At 39.0% G+C, this 20,157-nt stretch overlaps 1 protein-coding gene across 7 annotated transcripts in view; it reads right to left on the bottom strand.

The window, feature by feature from the left end:
• The window catches only part of CTNNA2 (catenin alpha 2), a 966,176-nt gene that overhangs the window by 733,519 nt on the left and 212,500 nt on the right, over nt 1-20,157 (bottom strand). For all 7 annotated transcript variants that reach the window (XM_047068620.1, XM_047068618.1, XM_047068619.1 and 4 more), the window contains exons 4-5: nt 18,333-18,452; nt 14,536-14,802 (exon numbers count right to left, since the gene is read on the bottom strand). In XM_047068620.1, coding sequence (XP_046924576.1) covers nt 14,536-14,802; nt 18,333-18,452 — 387 coding nt within the window. The remainder of the gene's footprint in view (nt 1-14,535; nt 14,803-18,332; nt 18,453-20,157) is intronic.

Genomic DNA, 20,157 nt, shown 5'->3' with positions numbered 1-20,157 from the left:
GCTCCAGGCTCTGAGCTGTCAGCATAGAGCCCCACGTGGGACTCAAACTTGAAAAATGTGAGGTCATGACCTGAGCTGAAGTTGAACACTTAACCGACTGAGCCACCCAGGCGCCCCTAGAATGTTAGTATTAAGTCTGCATCTTCCTTGTGTCACTTTTGGCTTATTTCGCTGCTCCAGATTTTAAAAGTGATTCTGGTATGTGAGGCTTGAGAGAGTGTGAAAATAAAACCAGCCTGTATCCACAGACCAAAGGGCAGCCACATTTAGGAGGCTAGTAACAGATCAAGCACATTACCTTTTTCACCCTAGGAGATCTACGTCAGATATCCACAAATGACATCTTTCTTCACATCTGTCAGAGATCTTTGTTTAAAAAAAATGAAAGAAATTTCTGAGAAAACTTTTCTGGTTGATGATGCTTCTGTTTAAATGCTATGCCAAAAAGACTATTTTGAGCAAATGGAGGATTTAAAAATCTTCGCAGCATTCATTCAAACCAATATATGCAAATATTCTTCAGAGTAATACTTGTTTTCAGGTAAAGAAGATTCTTAACTTATGTGCAAATCTGGTCAGTTTTGCTAGGTTTAGAAAGTATCCTAGGGGGTCACTGCAATTAGTTCAAACTTCCCAACTAGGAATTCATTTGGTCTTTCAAATAATATGCATAAGCATCTCCTGGAAGAAATGAAGCTGTAAGATGTATTTAGAACAAAAGAAAAATGAAAGGAGGAAAGATCACAGCTTTTTTCTTATGTGGAAAAAATTGTGTACATTATATACAATATATGATCATGAAAGCTTATTTTTAAATTTCTAAACATACATCAAAAACTGAGAAGGAAAAGTAAAAGAAAATAACACCAAGAAGAGGTTCCTAGGCGGCTCAGTTAAGCCTCCAATTCTTGGTATCTGCTCAGGTTGTGATCTCGCGGTCTTGAGATCTAGCCCTGCGTGGGGCTCCACTCTGGGTACAGAGCCTGCTTGGGATGCTCTCTCTCTCTATCTGCTCCTCCCCCACTCACACTCTCTCTCAAGATAAAAAACCTTAAAAAAAAATAACACCAAGGTCATTACCAGCTTAGTGGCCCTCAGCAATCAGAATAAGCTTAAGAAGTATGATGAAGGCTAAGCATGAAGTACGAAGAGGACAGGAAGACACCTCAGACAGATGTACGTGTGTGTCTCATCCTTTCAGAGAATATACTAAAAGCATGGGCCTGGGAGACAAGCATGTCAGCTGCAGAATTTCTTCAAAGAAAAGCTGAAGAGAGGCAAACTAGGAAGAGAGGGAGAAGACAGGACCTGTCTGGAAGCCGCACCTGCATAGCAAGCACATTCTTCTTTTCTTTTCTTTTTTTTTTTTTTTTTTTTTAGTGTTTGTTTAGTTTTGAGAGAGAGCGAGTGAGCAAGCAGTGTGAGTGGGGGGCAGAGAAAGGGAATACAGAATCCAAAGCAGGCTCCAAGCTGTCAGCTGTCTGCACAGAGCCTGATGCAGGGCTCAATCCCATGAATCATAAGCCTGAGTTGGGCGCTCAACCAACTGAGCCACCCAGGCGCCCCACAAGCACATTCTTATACTTAGATTGCACCATTATTGTGGGGGGAGTATTTTTAGGGACTTAACAGAAATTGAGAGGACAGCACTTCGTGTACCATTCTTGGCCAATACCTCTGAAATAGAAAGACATATCCATACTTGGGCTAGAAGGATAATTATTTCTATCACTTTGAACTAAGTGAGTTCTTCGGAAATCACTTTCTGCACTCCTAAATTGGGTTATTTTACAAATTGGGTTATATGAACTCAACAATAAAAGGAGATTATTACTAATCTTTGATTCTCTGTATCATCCAGGCATTAGAAATTCCCTCTGATTTACGTCTCTATGTTCTATTCCAGGAATATGGATCCATTCTTCTCCTCATCACAACTGAGGGGTTTAATCCTGGAGGTTTTTAAGAGAATATTGGCGATAGAAAAGCTGAGCATTAAGTGTAGGCATTAATAATGTCTTTTCACAGTGTTTTTTCCTTATCTTTTGTATTAGGCTTTTTAAAACAAGTGTCATGCCTTGCTAATTAACTGTGGTAGAGTTATCACCTGGGTAGAACATGTTAAAAAATAATTATATATTCCTTTGCGTTATGGTTCTTGGATGAAGGAAGAACACCAATCTTTGCCATCATTTCATCTTCCATTTTTACCCCTTTCTGTCAGCCACTCTTTTCCTTCTTGGTGTACTAGGAGAATCTTAAGAGACCACCAAACCTGAATAACTCTGATATTTAATAGGAAGATAAAGGGGTCTTTCACCACATCAGAAGCAATACGAATTACCAAATAAACACAAGGGAGAAACCTACATTCCTAGTGCTAACACTAGACTTATGATTTCACTCATTAAAATTCATCCTTGGAGAGGGGCACATGAGTGGCTTAGTCAGTCAAGGGTCCAACTGTTGATTTCAGCTCACAGTTGTGAGATCAAGCCCTACCTCAGGTTCTGCTCTGACAGCACGGAACCTGATTGAGATTTGCACTCTCTCTGCTCCTGCTCCCTCACTCTCTCTCTCTCTCTCAAAATAGACAAACATTAAAAAAAATTATCCTTGGAGAAAGGGAACCCTTGTACACTGTTGGTGGGAATGTAAATTGGTACAATCACTATGAAAACAGTATGGAAGCTCCTCAAAAAATTAAACACAGAAATACTATATGACCCAATAATTCTACTACTATTTAGCCAAAGAAAACAAACACTAATTTGAAAAGAAGTATGGGGGCGCCTGGGTGGCGCAGTCGGTTAAGCGTCCGACTTCAGCCAGGTCACGATCTCGCGGTCCGTGAGTTCGAGCCCCGCGTCGGGCTCTGGGCTGATGGCTCAGAGCCTGGAGCCTGCTTCTGATTCTGTGTCTCCCTCTCTCTCTGACCCTCCCCAGTTCATGCTCTGTCTCTCTCTGTCCCAAAAATAAATAAATGTAAAAAAAAAAAAAATTTAGAAAAGAAGTATGAACCCCTATGTTCACTATAGCATTATTTACAATAGCCAAGATATGGAAGCAACTGAAATGTCCATCAATAGATGGATAAAGATGTGCTGTGTACATATGCGTGTACACACACACAGGAATATTACTTAGCTGTAAAAATAGAATGAGATTCTGCCATTTGCAACAATATGGATGGACATAGAAGGTATTATGCTAAGTGAAGTAAGTCAGGCAGAGGAATACAAATACCATATGATTTCAGTTATGTGTGGAACCTAAAAAAACAAAACAAACCAGAAATGGACTGAAGGGTACTGGTGTTTGCCAGAGGGAGGGGGAGGGGGAATGGACAAAATAGGTGAAGGGGATTGAGAGGTACTAAAGCTCAACTTTAAGTCACAAGCATGAGGAGGAGTACAGCATAGGGAGTATAATCAATGGTATGTAATAATGTTGTATGGTGACAGATGGTAGCTAGACTTAGTGTAGTCAGTACTGTATAATGTATGGAACTGTTGAATCAATGTTGCACACTTGAAACTAATATAACATTATGTGTCAACTATACTGCAATAAAAAATTTTAAGAAATTAATTCTTAGGCCAGGGGGTAATTTAATCTACACTTTGGCCAGACTTTTCTTGGAGGTCTGGATGTGACCAAGAAAGAACACAACTTTTCAGTTAGGAACTGTTCTCTAAGCATTTTCTAGCCAATAGTTTCCACAGTAACTTTGGATGGAAGACATCTGTCTGTGACTTCTGTTAAGAGAAGTAGGAGCAAAAGACAACTAGCATTTCTAAGTGCCCACCAAGGATGAGGCATCTAAGAATGGTTATCCCATATAACTATTATCACCATCTTGGTAAGTCAACATTTTTACCCCATTTTATAGATGCAGAAACAAAGGCAAGGAGGGAAGAGTTGTATGGTCAGATTTAAACACAAGCTTGTTGGGGTGCCTGGGTGGCGCAGTCGGTTAAGCATCCGACTTCAGCCAGGTCACGATGTCGCGGTCCGTGAGTTCGAGCCCCGCGTCAGGCTCTGGGCTGATGGCTCGGAGCCTGGAGCCTGTTTCCGATTCTGTGTCTCCCTCTCTCTCTGCCCCTCCCCCGTTCATGCTCTGTCTCTCTCTGTCCCAAAAATAAATAAAAACGTTGAAAGAAAAAAAAAATTTTAAACACAAGCTTGTTGGGGCGCCTGGGTGGCTTGGTCGCTTAAGCGTCCAACTTCAGCTCAGGTCATGATCTCACGGTCTGTGAGTTCGAGCCCCGCGTCGGGCTCTGTGCTGACAGCTCAGAGCCTGGAGCCTGTTTCAGACTCTGTCCCTCCCCTGTTCATGCTCTGTCTCTCTCTGTCTCAAAAATAAATAAACGTTTTAAAAAAAATAAACACAAGCTTGTTCTGTTTGTCCTACGCCATGCTGTGCCATTGTCCACAAGTATGACCACTGTAACAAGCACGACTAGCATGGCGTGCCCCAGTCGTGCCCTCAGTGATGTTAGCCACCTGACAAATTTACTACCACACTTGCATCTGTGGGTAACCGTTCCCCTCCGTTCTTAGCTCAATGAATGTGTGCAGTAAGAACAAAACAGCCCCAGAGAACATTTGGATAAATAAACAATGGGACTCAATAGGTTACAGTAAAGTTTCCAGAAAATACTGTCGGAGAAGTTCAGGATGTATATTAAGCAGTTTGGTTAATAAGAAATCAAAATTAGTGTTTTTAGGGGGGAGGAGCAGGTGTGTGTGTGCATGAGCACACGTGTTTACTTCATCATGGAATCAAACCAAATCCTATAAATGAGTACTGAATATATGCCTACTTGTAACATGGAGAGTGCATAAAAGGGAAAGGTATAATCCTGAAGGGCTAAGACAAGCACTTCTAATGTAAGAAATCACGAAAGAAACTAAGACTAAGGAGGTCAATATTTTAAATAAATCCTATTTTTCACCACTAAATAGTTCACTAGATAAAAGAGCTCATTCGGTTCCCCAATTTTAAAGTGTAACTAATTAGATAATAATCAACATGGTATTTGCCATCCCACGTTTAGACAATGTAGAATATGATGATCCATTACACCAATAATCAGTTACATTTAGAACTAATTATTTGAAATAAAGGTGAGCTCATATGCACAGAATCTGCCAATATTCTCAAAGGAAAACATTATTGGGGCACCTGGGTGGCTCAGGCGGTTGGGCATCCAACTTCAGCTCAGGTCATGATCTCATAGCTTATGAGTTCGAGCCCCGCATCGGGCTCTGTGCTGACAGCCCAGAGTCTGAAGCCTGCTTCAGATTCTGTGTCTCCCTCTCTCTCTGCCCCTCCCCCACTCACGCTCTGCCTCTCTCCTTCAAAAATAAATAAACATTAAAAAAAATTAAAAAAAAAAGGAAAACATTTTTCGGTGAAAAAAAGATTCTTTCATTTTATCTTGTGAAAAGAAATAAAAAGATTGAAAATATAATGATTTTAATTACAGACAACATGGAGGCTAATAAGGATTTGAGATTTCAAATACAACTTTCTAATATTTCAAATCATATTGTTTTTTTTCTCAATGATTTTTGTAGCTCCATATTTACTAAGTGAAATATAGAAGAGAAAATTAAATTGTCTTGGGATATTTCCTTGAAATAGCTTTTAAGAAATAAAAATTTAAATGATACAATCAGAAAATATTCCTGGTTTACAACACCTTAAATTAAAGCTGTTTGCAGGGGCGCCTGGGTGGCGCAGTCGGTTAAGCGTCCGACTTCAGCCAGGTCACGATCTCGCGGTCCGTGAGTTCGAGCCCCGCGTCGGGATCTGGGCTGATGGCTCAGAGCCTGGAGCCTGCTTCCGATTCTGTGTCTCCCTCTCTCTCTGCGCCTCCCCCCGTTCATGCTCTGTCTCTCTCTGTCCCAAAAATAAATAAACGTTGAAAAAAAAAATTAAAAAAAAAAAAAAGCTGTTTGCAGACAAGAAGCCACTGGAGGGGTCAGTGTCCCACAGTAAGATTTCTTGGACAAAAAATGAGGATACTGGATAAACTGGTCCTGGGGAGGCATGTAGTATGACTCAGGAAGCAGAGAGTATGTTGTTGGTTGATGTTGGCTGACCTGGTCCCACACACAGCCAGCAGAACGACCCTCAGCTCTACCTCCTGCCTGGAGCTTCTCTTCTTGCAAACTCATCTGCCTCTGTATCCATCTTTACCACTTTCCTAGAGCTAGTTTTCCAAAAAGGATTAATGCAATTCCCATTGCACAATTTTAGTGTGCAGAAGGGTGCCTGAAGCTGACTGACAGTTCTATGAAGGCAGAGTTCACCTTCTCCGTATTTACATTCAGAGTCTTGGCCCATATTTAGGTTGTGCTAGGTTTACAGGCATACAGAAATGCACTGGAGTGTTCCTAATGTTCGATTTGGCCACCAGATGTCAGTGCATGATAACGAATGCTGTGATACCACATTAAGCCAGAAAAGCTTAAAAGGCCATTTTCAAGAGTTTAATTTGCCAGAGTAGAAAAGAGCAGACAGATTTAGAGGCAGTAAATTGTGATAGTATCTGGAGAAAAGATGAGAATCACTGGACCCTACTCACCCCCAGTTATTGATACTATGTCCTCTCAGATGGGAAAATCCATGTCCCACTTTTTTAAAAGTGTGTCTAAAATTTAGTTTTTAAAAAGTAAAATGTGCATTAGTAAGCACATACTGATGAAAGCTCAATTACATATAAATAACTTAAACTAAATCAGGAAAATCCTAGATGTAGAGTTTAAATTATCCAAAATATAGATCTATGTAAATTACTAGGCATTTAATAATCATACTGTTGTGTATATATGTGAATTAAAGAGCCAGGAAAAAAAAAGTGTAAGAAGGTTTTTTTATGCAAAAAATCAAATATCCCACAAACAACTGAAACTTCCCCAGATTTCATAGTTGGAATTAAAAAATGTTTCGTCTTTTTAACTAAAGATTACTGTACAAAACATTAACTTTTGATACATGAAAACGAAAAGTACAGTTGTCAAGGCCTGTTCACTCTCCTCCCTCAACATGGTTCAGACCCACCCATTTATTCTATTCCTCCTCCAACAATGGATTTAGGGCACTGGTCACCTTGTTCACCATAACCACCCTCCTACACTACAGCTTTGCTCCTTCTCAGTCCATTCTCCACCCTGTAGGCAGAGGTCACTTTAAAAACACAAATTTGACCATGCATTCCCCTGCCTAGAGCACCAGCAACTTCCTAATGCCTTCAGGCTGAAGCTCAGCCCTTTGCCTTGCAAGGCCTAAAGAGCACCCCAGGATCTGCCTCCAGCTCACTCAGCCAGATTTCTCCTCATTCCTGGGTTCCAGAACTGAGTATTTTACTGAATAGTGCTGCCACATGAAATGGTGTTCTTTCTGAGAAATACTCATTCACACATCAGCATGTTAATTCCTACTCAGGCACTGCCTCCTCCAGGAAATCTTCTATGATTTGATTCTTCCTAATTTTACCCATCCCCCAACACACACTAGTATGTAGGTGCATACTACATAGGTAAGTGTATAGCACATCATTTATGCATCGCAGTAACTATAGCTGTTTACAGAGTATTACTCCTTTATACCTTGCAGTCCTTCCTTCTTACATCTCACTTGGCATACTGTATACTCTTAATCATCTTAGCTATCCTGTAGCTAAATCTTTTTCCAAGGCCTGGAGATACTATCTCCGCAATCCAAGGTCACACATTCTTAAAATTTTACAGAGCTTGGAGCAGTAGCCACACACTGCAATCCAAGTCCTGGGCTCTTCCCAATATCCTGGGCTACTTCCAAAGGCCATTAAATGGGAACCATTTGATAGGAATATGGCAGAGATTATTGAAGAGTACTAATAGGGGTGCCAGACTGGCTCAGTCAGTAGAGCATACGACTCTTGTTATTAGGGTTGCGAGTTCAAGCCCTATGTTGGGAATAGAGCTTACTTAAAAAAAAAAAAGTACCAATAAAAGCATTAAAGAACAACAGATACAACTCTACAGATGTTAAGCCTTCAAAAAATATTGGCATAAACTCAGACAGAAAGTTGCTGAATTTGCCTTCTTCCTCTTTTTAGTACCTGAATTAGGAACCCAAAATTGCTTTCCAGAAGCTAAATGGTTCTACTTACTGGCTTTCATTTTTATGCATTTGGTTTGCTTCTTGCTAACTGCTTTAGGACATAAGCTGTATCTTGAATTTTCTTCATCAGTATGGTTACAGTATTTTGTCAGGGATTTCTCCTCTTTTTTCTGTCCTCATGCTAATGTAATACATAGGAAGCTTACCTTTTCCATAACCTAATGTGAGTGTTCCCACATGTCTGCAGTCAGAATGACTTTACAGAGTATCACAGGAGAAGAGGAGACCTAGGGTAAGCCTCTCTAAGAAGAACTATGTTGATTTCCACAGTAAAAGGGAGGGTTAGAACTGGGAAGGAACTCAACAAGATGCTCTGTGAAAATGTACTACTTTAAGGAAGCATTCCTTCTTGCCTCCTTGGAGAGACCATGAGTCAATAAAACCCTTTAAGAATCATTGAGCCAGCCAGGATTCTGGTTCACGGCTCCTTAAGGGATCAGGGTTTCAACAGGAGCACCTAAGAATTAATCTCACTATTCAAAAGGTATTAAGAGAGATGTTTAGAGTAGGGTGCCAACTGAAAAACTCTACTTCTTTACTCTCCTGAAGCATAGGTCTGCACGAGGTCATGCATTTGGTCTTCTTACATAAGATACCTGTATTAGCACTCCAGCTCTCCACTGGGCCTGTATTCCAACCCTGGGTTCTAAACCCTGGGCTAGGGTTATTATGCTTGGGTCTCCAGAAACCTCCATGTCCCAAAAATGGGCTGGGGTCTTGCTATGAAATGAGTTACCATCTTACTCCTGTTTCTTAACCACGTTTTTCCAACTAGATCTCCTAGATTGTCCATATATACCTGAGAAGTGCACATAGTTGGAATCACCTTAGGGCAGTGACCACCGTAACATGGAGATGCTCCCCAGAGGACAATTCTCCCATCAGTGTAGTTGGTCTATGTGCCCTAACCTTGTCAGATAAAGAGTTTTGCTATCCTCATTGGCCTGTGATGCAGATGCTCCATGATGTCTTATGCTCACATTCCAACACTTCTATCCACTGAATACCAGCAGTAAGAGAATTACAATTAGATCCACACAATTATACTTAAAAAGAAAGAAGAGGGAGAAAATGGAAGAAATACCAGCGGAAAGAGGGTATGAAAAATCAGGTAGAAATAGCAAGGGCAATGTATGTAGCGTTGGTATGTCATGGTGACATTTCACTCAATGTAGTTGAGGTCAGATTGTCCTATTCTTCAAGTAAAAATAAATCTTGCAAATCAGAAATAATATGAAGAAAAAAAAAGAATATGGTTAATGCTATTAAAATTCACCCCCCCCCATTCTAAATTTAAAGTAGTTGAGAACTAGCAAGTGAAAGCACATAGACTTGGTGGTCCTTAAAGATTCAAACACAGAGTTACAGAGGAGGGGCAGTAAAAGTTGGATGACAAGGCTCAAAAAGGGAAGAGCTAGTGGTAGCCAAGACATGGAAACAAGGACTGGAATTGACTTATTTAAGAACTGTTCTTAAAGAACTGTGTAAGGAGAAGAGTGAAGTATGAGAAAAATGGTAAATATAGTAGACTAATGCTTTATTTTCTTCTTAGACTGTAGAAGAGAAATACATTTTTCTATAGGCTGAGGGAATTTCTCCTAGTGGAGAAAGAGAAACTAAATGGCCAAGAAAATAATTACCAATCAAGCAAATACCCAGGGCAGGTGGGGAAAAGTAAGAAAATTCACAAGTAAGAAGGTAATAAAGTTAGAGGAATTTGAGATTGTGTTTACTTACTATCTGATTTAAAACAAACGTTTAAAATGCAAATAGCTACCCATTATAAAGACTGGGTCATGAATGGTGTTAATTTCCATTTTTCTCAAGTGCCTTCATTTACAAAAGAAGCTTCAAAAAACAAGATATAGTATACTCTCTTCTCTTTAAAATAGAAATTCTGTAGGAATAACTTTTAATTTTCCTCTCTCTCACTCTTTCAAGTTTTCTGGCAGTAAAATAGACATTTTAATAAGATTTATTTCTGAGTAGTCATTATATTTTTAAAATTCTTTTTAGTATTCCTTAGTAGTTTCACCCAATAAAATTAACTACCTCAAGCTGCCACATTTTAAACAGAGGCTGATTTTTCCATTGATTAGCAATCATTTTCTCTTTGCTATTTTATCATTAGAAACTCCCTTGACAGTTTCAAGTTGTTAAAATCCTGGGTTTTTTCTTCATTCCTTTGCTTCATAAATCACTACATCAACTCTTCATGTAGGCAGAAAAATAGTGCCAGAAAATAATAGGTCACCATGCATTGAGCCACAATTTTAACTACCTAGATTTAAAAAAAAAAAAAAAATCAATCCTACAACTTAACAAATTAACGTAAAAATACTAATTTTTACCTTGTTTTTAGTCAGCTATCAAACTTTAGGTCACTTCTGCATCCTACCGCCCATAAAACTGGGTTTTGCATACTGATGACTAATACAAATCGTGCTTGAAATTGAACATTAAGGCATGCTAGCCATGCTCACAATGAACTTGTGTATTTCTCTAGTTCCTTTCACTTCAGGATCTCAAACATACTTTACTTTTTAAAATCTCCTTCACGTTGGCAAGTCAGTAAACCTAGCATCAGGAAGGGATATTGCCAGAAAACTAATTCACAGGAAGTTTGAGTGAGTTTCCCTCCCAATGTGGTATCAATTTGTTTAATATCTGAGAATAGCTTTTAGGATATAAGACAGATGTCTGAATTCAAAAATCAATTTCAAGTCAATATGTCCGCAGGAAAAAAAATACCAAAGTATTCATTATGCAACTAAAGAACAGAAATGGAGAATTCTGTCACCAAGAGAAGGAGAACATTAATTTTTAGTGATAATTTCAAATATCCTTAAGGACTGTCTAGATTTGCTGGTGTCAAATGGTGGAAAAAAATCAACAAATCTACAAATGGCTAATTACCTTATATCTGGTCATATTCTGTAATACTTTATTAGCATTACTATTTTTGACAAAGTACTGAAATTGCACTTACTAAATTTTTAGGGAACCATACCCAATTGAATTACTATCTATAAATCACCAATTTAGATAGTTCTCCCTGATGATTTTTGTCAATCTCTGAGAAATGAACTTTTAAACATTTGTCAATCTCTGAGACATAAAGTTTTAAACATTAGATAATGCTTTAGTTATTTATATAGCTTGTGAACCAGTATACATTTATTAATAAAATATTACTTGATTAATATACTTAGCTAATATATAATTGAGTAGTCTGGTATTCTATAAGCATAGAATAAACATAATACACTTATTTCAACAAAATTTACTTAGTATAATAGTTAAAATACAGTGAATTACTTAGTTAATATGTCATGTTCTGTAAGAAACTTACATTTCTGTATTAACCTCCCAAAGCCGTATTTGCACAGCGTATCACTACAGTTAAAAAAACAAAATACTACATGGCAATGAGAAAGAATGAAATATGGCCTTTTGTAGCAATGGGGATGCAACTGGAGAGTGTGATGCTAAGTGAAATAATTCATACAGAGAAAGATACCGTATGTTTTCACTCTTATGTGGATCCTGAGAAACTTAACAAAAGACCATGGGGGAGGGGAAGAAAAAAAGAAAAAAAGAAAAAAAAAAGAGGTTAGAGAGGGAGGAAGCCAAAACATAAGAGACTCTTAAAAACTGAGAACAAACTGAGGGTTGATGGGGGGTGGGAGGAAGGAGAGGGTGGGTGATGGGTATTGAGGACGGCATCTGTTGGGATGAGCACTGGGTGTTGTATGGAAACCAATTTGACAATAAATTTCATATTTAAAAATAAATAAACATTAAAAAATAAAATAAAAAAAACACACACACACACACCAACATTTCAAATGTTTAAGTATTTCCAACATACTTTGCTAATAGATTTTCCCCATACAGGCTTAAGTTTTATTTTATGAGTACAAAGCCTTTTGTATTGTGAACCTCATTTTCAGTAAAAGCTCCTTTCAGTGAGAAGGTTCTGGATAAAAAGAAAATGGGAAGGTGGAGTCCTCACGCTTGGGCAGAAGGTGGCAGCAGCTGAAGGGTCTGACTGTCCTTCCAGGGAGTTCTCCGCATTCAGTGCTTCTACTCCTATTACTAGGTGTTGGCAGGGTTTACTGTTTACTTTTTGAAATTAACATAGGATTATAAAAATATAGTTTTGTCAAAATCTGACTAATCCACCTACTAATTTTAAAAACTATCATTTCACAAAATAATCTTGTACTGGAGATTGTTTGCAATTTTCTATTCCGTTTAACTTGACTAGGCATTTTTTGGTCTAATGCACACTTAAAATTAATGTAGCATTAGAATGTTTTAATATCGAGTACATCACCCGCTCATTTTCATCTCCTTAAAATGTGGGCTTATTCATTCTTAGTCCAGAAAAAAAACTTCATCATTACTCTGTCAAGTTGCAAAAGAACTCTCAGAATTCTTATTGGGATTGTCTGAACGTTGTAAAAATTAAGAATCAATAGTTTTCCTACCCAGGCTTGTGATTTCATTGTGATATTATACCCAAAAGTAGAACTTGCCACTCAGTTTTTTTTGTTTTGTTTGTTTCTAGTCCTCCACATCTGTATCAGGATTATTTCCAACATTTATAAGGAAATAAGGAATAAAATAAAGCCAACAAACTACTTTTCATTTCTATCAACAGGATCATTTTTTTAAAAAATAGGATCTGTTTTTCCATGACTCTGTTTTTGCACTTTGCAAATCTGTGGACATATGTTTATTTTAAAACTGATAACCTTACTGAACTCTATTAGCTCCAATGGAGTCGCCTCAAACTTTGTGAATTACATATTAACCCCCAATACCTGTGGTAAATACTTAAATAATATTTTTTTAATGTTTATTTATTTTTGAAAGAGAGAGCGAGCATAAGCACGAGTGGGGAGGGGCAGAGAAAGGGAGACACACAATCTGAAGCAGTCACCAGGCTCCAAGCTGTCAGCACAGAGTCCAAAGCCAGGCCCAAACCCAGAAACCATTAGATCATGACCTGAGCCGAAGCCGGACACTTAACCAACTGAGCCACCCAGGTCCCCCTAAATTTCCAAATATCTTTAAATAAATATAGTCTGTCACTTGCATGAAATCAGTTGAATGTGATATGTGAGTTATTAACTTTCTCTCCCAACACTTAACCAACTGAGCCACCCAGGCAATCCTGTGGTAGTCACTTTAAATTTACTGTATTTAATCTTGACCAAAAAAAAAAAAAAAAGAAAAGAAAAAAAAATAGGAAACAGTATATGGTCTAAGCTATCTCTATTATATTTTGACTAAATGAAAAACTAAAAGAGGAGACACCCCTGGGAAAACAGCTAGTTCAAGTATCATAATTATTCCTCCATTAGATCTTCCAGCTTTAGGTCTCTAGCAATCACTGCTTTGTTCCCGATTCTCTTCTCTAGCCAGTCACCTCCTGACAAAAATTCATGTCAACAGATCCAAAAGCAAGCTCATCATCTTTCTCCACAGCTGTTAAGTAACCTATTTTTCTCTTATGAATTTCTTTAATACTGTGTTTTATCACTTGAAAGGTATTTAATACATTCTACTTCTCCCATCTCCTTACAGGGAAATAGAATCCTTGAACGCAGATACCAACTATTTTAAATCTTGGTAGTTCTCACAACACACTTAGACTCTCACACTGAACACAGAATGAACTCAGATGAATTCCAGCATCCCATAGGTGGGCCCATATCCTGATCCAGAAGTGAGGGCTCTCATCCTGGGGTACTGATTACATGCATGCCTCCCATTCACTTTGATGCCATCTTCCTACTGCTTCGCTTATTGGGACACACCCCCGGAAACAGCAGGTGCAGAATGTGGGTCATTCATGGGTCCTGCAGAGGCATTACCCAGAGGGGTCTATTCAAGGAAGATGGCGATCCCATGTGGGATCAGTGGGCAACAACGTTTGTCAATGATTTAAAATGAAGACATTGAGGGTAGTTCTTCACCCAGGCACAACATAGAGGCAACCTATACCTACATTGCTTATGACATTTGTCCCCTTAAAAATAAAGATCATCATCCAAGTGATGAATGGTCCCTAAATAACCAGTGGGATAAAAAAAAGTTAATGATTTACGGGGCTTCTGCTTGCCTAACCTCAGGTCCTCTTCAACATTGTTGTTAGATCCTTTGAATACAAGAAAACTAGGCTCTGCCACTATGTTGGATTCCCATCAACAGAAATAGGATATAATTTACCTTTTATCCTAAGCCTCTACGAGGGGTAAATTCATGTATGCTACTGTGGCCCTTCATCCCCCAATCATTTTTTTCAATGCAAGTGTATACCCCTCTGTGTGCACCACTGGGACACTTACATCAAACTCATTCAGAGCTGCAGCCAGCTCACCGATGCCTGTGTGGCCTTTGGCTTCATCGGTGGGCGAGGTAGCTTGAGCAGCATTGGAGATGCCAGCAATGGCTTCCTGGACTTGTTTAAACACATAATCTCGGTTGGCTCTGGTGGCAGCAACATCTGGGTGGCGGAGAAATGCTTGGGAGGCTGTGTACAGCATTGTGGCATTCTTCTTTAGAGCCCCTCGGGCGGCTGCCATCTCATCCCGACAGTGAGGGTCCTTCAGCTCCTGTGTGTGCAAAACATGAGACCTGTCACATCCATGAAGTTTGCCATGGAAACCTTTGTTATTGAACTCTGAGTCAGACTCACAGAACTCCACTGAATTTTGTAAACCATCTACCTTCCCTTGTCCTCTCTCTAGCTGCCAGGACTTTGTGTATGGTGTTCTTTCTGCATGAAATACTGGAGTACCCCCCTTCTACCCTACCCTTTCACTCAACATGGCCCATCTTCCTGGAACCTATTCCATCCAGCTCTCTAGGCGATGTCTCCTATCTGTTCCCACAAGCCCCTATCCCCTCCTATCATCAATACTTATTATACTGTACTGGAGTTACATATTTAAGCATGTATTGTATCTATTGAGAGCAGGAAACCCGATCTTGTTTAGTGGCCCTTGACTTATTAGCAAATGTTTGGCCTATAAAAGGCACTCAAATATTGCTGGGGAAAATGTAAAAACCAAGACACAGACAAGTAGCCTGCATGGATAGAAGTTAGTTAAGCAGCAGAGGAAAACCCAGACTTCAGTCTTCTGATATTGCTTGCCCCTATATTCAATGACAATTACAAACATGGGAAATCAAACTCTTCTGATTTTTGCTTAGTGCATATCTGCCACTTCATTATCAGGTTCGGACTAGGGTTCATTTCATTTTTTTTAAAGCTATCTTTAATGGCAGCTCAATCACTGAGTTTAGGGAATAAAAATACATCAAAGGTGATGTGCCTTCCTAGTTTTGGCTGTCAAAATAATACTACTGGGGAATCTCTTGATCTTCAGCTTTAAAGAGCATTGTTAAGAAAATGTTCACATCGTTTACAGAAATGTTAAAGGCAGTGCTGCTCTCTGAGGCCATGTAGGATTGCCAGCTGAGGATCTCAGAGAAATTTTTCCAGTTTCAAAACATCATTGAAGGTTATTTGAATCACTGGGGTTCAGTTTCTATTTGTTTATTCAGTATGTGTTATATGAATGACCTGGCAACAATTGTATCTTTTCTTTTGTGTGTCAAAACGACTCTGAGACAAGCACAATTTATTGTTTATCTAGGATTGTCAAGGCAGATTGACAAGTAATAATTAACTGAACCATCTATCCTCTTTTGCTTATGCACTAATGAATTTAGCCCGCCAACATGATTTCTAGTTTGAGGGCATTTCTTTTTGATCCTAAATATGAACACCAATAGGTAACCAACATATGTGTGTACTTTCTATGCCAGATAATTATCTAGGCATTCAAAGTGAAAGGTTTCTCCCGACTAGCCATGAAGAGCCTTTTAACCTCCAGAACTCTGGTCCAGAAATTGCAGATTATATTACTGGGTACCTATACTTAAAAAAGGAAGAGATGGAAGGGGGATTCTCCCCATAAAAACATTTGAGAACACATTCCTTAATTACATTAAAAAACCCTGCAAACAATCTAAATGTTAAATTATGAAGAATTGGTTAAGTAAATGACTGAAGCATTTATTTGATAGACTCTGGATACTATAGTTTTCAATAAATGACATGAATAATATTTACAAGATAAATGAAAAGGCAGAACATAATATGCATACTTGTATGCAAAGTATGATTATAAATATGTTAAAATATGAAGATAAATAACTAAAATGCAATATACCAAAATTGTACCACTTTTTTCTTGGGTGGTAGGGTGTTCTATGGTTTTTTCCTTCTTCCAATTCTACCTGTTTTCTAAATTTTCTTGAAAGAGACTGAACTAGCAGTTAATTAAAAATAAGGTATTGATGAAATAAATGATACTTATGGGTATTCTCATAAATCTCATACATGTCCATGAATTTTAATACACATCTATATACACACCAGTACCTGATGTTTCCATCTCCAACCCACAACTCTCTTCTATTTGACATTTTTACATGGAGAGTTCACAGGCATCTCACAATCCATGTATCTACATATGAAATATTAATTTCTGTACCCAACTGACCCAGTCTTTCCCATCTCTGTAAATTTACCAACATTCATTCATGTGCTGAAACCAGAACCTTAGAACTGAACTGGTTGCTGTCACTTCCTAACATGTCCAATTTAACATCAGGTCCTCAGAGTTCTATTTTCAAAATAAACTCGGATTCTTTGCAGTTTCCTCCATTTCCACCACTACAAACGAATCAAGACCACCATCTCTCACCTAGACTACTTCAGCCCCCCCCAAATATAGCTGGTCTCTCCTCTTCCATTCCCTTCTGCACAACATATCTAGAATGCTAAAATACATATTTGAGACATTGATATCAAACTTTGAAATATTCAAATACTACTCACCCACTTACAATAAAATCCAAGACTTCTGCAAGACTCCCAATGTCCTGGCCCCTACCTTTCTTCCCAACTGCCCGCGTGGTTCACTAAGATCAAGATCCAATGGCTTTTTTCTCAGTTGTTTAAATTAGCTAAGTAGCTTTCTTGGTTCTCACATTTGTGTTTCAGAGTAACTTCACTCCTACCCATCTTACATTTTGGACTATCACACAAGAGCTCATTTGATTTTTGCTGATTACAAAATACATAAATCATCAAGTAATCTCAAATCACATGCGTGTGTCTCTCACACAAAGAATACTGTAAGCATGTTAGGGGCAGAAACTAGATCTTGGTCCAGTTTGTAATACCAACGTTCCTTCAACCTGGCACAGAAGAACACTCGACAAATGTTTGTTGAATAAAACTTTCTTGTTGGTCACAGACCATCTTAAATCACTAGGAATTGCCCTACATGTTGAAGAATTCTAGGAACAGTCAAGAGGACGGGTAAAGGATTTTTAACTGACCCTTTCACATTTGGAGATGTGTTTCCTAGGGGAAAAAAATAAAAACAAATTCCTTGAGGATAAAATCCTAATGGTACTTGACAAACAACTAGAATAGACTAAATTGAGTGCTAGCTCTAGATAAAAGGAAGACAGAAGACACTATGTCAGTCACCTTCATCAGAGTAACTCACACTTAACCTGTGTTATCCCACACCCCCACACATTTATTTTCTTCTCTGCCTTTCCTTGATTTTCTTTGCATAGTCTTCTTGTCTTTCATAAAGGGGTCACTCAACATGCTGCACATTTGGGCTATGCATATGCATGATGGGGTCTCCAGGGCTAGGAAACAAAAAGTGAGGGCAAAGGGTGGTGCTCAGACAGCATCCACTGCACTACATGAAACCACTCTCCCCACCTTTTTTTTTTTTCTCTTTTCTTTTTTTTTTTTTTTTTTGATTGGGGAGCTTTTCTTACAGTGGGAAAAAGGTTACAGTGGTTCCCACCAGTCACACAGGAGGCCTGTGACCTACCCTAGGTAGGCAGGGGGCAGAGAGAACCCCAGGGCCCACAATGCTATGAAAACTGGCCCATGTAATAAGCAACCTTTGTTGATCACAGGTTCTGAGGACATTTGCTAATTTGATAACCAGCAGATAAGGCTGATTTGTTGTTTAAGCCTACCAAGCTAGGAGGTTACTTAAACACACATTTTCTCCCCCAGCATTTCCTGAATTGTCCCCACCTGTTGTCTTCTTGCTGCTACATAGTTGAGTTTCACCATTTCTTTGCCAAATTCTTTAAAGCGATTTGCAAGGTCTTGTTCATTTGTAGCATTTTTGACAGCTTCCAAGGCCTCTTCCACCTGAGGTAATAAGGAACATTTATCAATGGATAGAATTTAAATATTAAACATGTTAGAAATGGTCATTTGTTAAAAAAAAATATGCCTAGGGATTCACATTTAAATAAAATAGAAGTACCACTAATAAGTACTTATAATCAGAATATTTCTTCACAACACACAGGATATTTTGTACCCAAAAAGATAATGCCTGAACTCTTGAAGCATTAGAACTATATCAATTGTCGTTTATTGGGTTAAGATTCTGATGAGGAATACAGACTAATAATTTCACATAGACACATACAAGAAAATCGATCGAAGAAAAAAACATCATGGAATTTGAAAACAAATTCTAGAAATCTTCAGGAGGAAGTGCTTCACCAACGAAAACTGAAGGAATTCCCTGAAGTGTGAGTGTGCTTGAATCTGCAACCACAGTTCTTGGCAACACCTCTGCAGCCAGAGCTGAACGGCCTGTAACGGTGAACTGAGTTCGCACCCTGCCATCCACTGGAAAGAGGAGCTGTACACCCCGTGGAGAAGCAAGTGAATCTGAAGCTTCGTTGCCACTGAAGGTGGTGTCAGCGGGGGTAGAATGCAGGTGAGCAGAATGAGAGCAGGCATGCCTCCCTAATGATGTGCCCTGCTTCCAATTCTTGCCAACTGGATCATGCAACTTTTGCAGAGAGGTCTTAGACTTGAATTAGGAATTTCACTAAGAACTCCTTTACAGATGATTTGAGGATTTGGTGGGTGCCTGGGTGGCTCTGAGTTCGGCTCAGGTCATGATCTAACTGTTAGCGGGTTCAAGCCCTGCGTCGGCTCTATGCTGAGAGCTCAGAGCCCGGAGCCTGCTTCAGATTCTGTGTCTCCTTCTCTGCCCCTCCCCCAGTCACATTAGGTCTCTCTCAAAAATAAAATAAAAAACATTAAAAAAAATAAAATAAATGACTTGAGGATTTGGGTGGTACTAAAGTCATTCTCCAGAATGACTTTAATGTTTTTATTTATTTTTGAGAGCACACACACGCGGGAGAGTGGAGAGAGGGAGACAGAGGATCTGAAGCAGGCTCTGCACTGACAACAAGAGAGCCTGATGTGGGGCTCGAACTCATGAACCAGGAGATCATGACCCAGCAGAAGCTGGCACTTCACCAACTGGGCCACCCAGATGCCCCCTCCAGAATGACTTTACTACAGTGTGAAGATTTCCACAACTGGTAACATTAAACACCTGTGGTCTCAATTTAAATTAAAACTAAAATTGAGATATGAAGTAATCCATGACATCATCATCAGTCAACTTGCTATTTTGTCAGTGGAAATAACCAAGAACAAAATTCTGAGTAAGGCACAAAACAGGTATGTGTTTGCTCAATCAAAAGTTCTTCTCTACAAAAAGGGACCCTAGTAGACAGACTTCTGCTAATGATGTCTTCTAATAGAAGCAACAGAAAAAGAGCAGGCAGCTCAGTCATGTGAAGTGAAGAAAATGCAGGGCCTACTGAAGAATTCTGATTAGCTCTTTGTATTTGAAGCAAGCCAAAGGGAACGTACAGGGAGTTCATCGTTTGACAATGCGGAAATACAAAGGACCACTAAAACAGCTAGAAAAAGCCAGAGATTAACACAGTTCTGAGCTACAGAGATCTACCTTTGTTTAAGCTTGACACAATCACAAAGATACCTAATTCAATATCCTTATCAAGTTTCACTGAGTGGA

Source organism: Lynx rufus, unplaced genomic scaffold (genome assembly GCF_022079265.1).
Source record: "Lynx rufus isolate CCGP_SWC_20201006 ecotype Redwood Valley unplaced genomic scaffold, mLynRuf1.p SCAF_8, whole genome shotgun sequence".
Lineage (NCBI taxonomy): Eukaryota > Metazoa > Chordata > Mammalia > Carnivora > Felidae > Lynx > Lynx rufus.
This window is presented reverse-complemented; position numbering and strand designations above follow the sequence as displayed.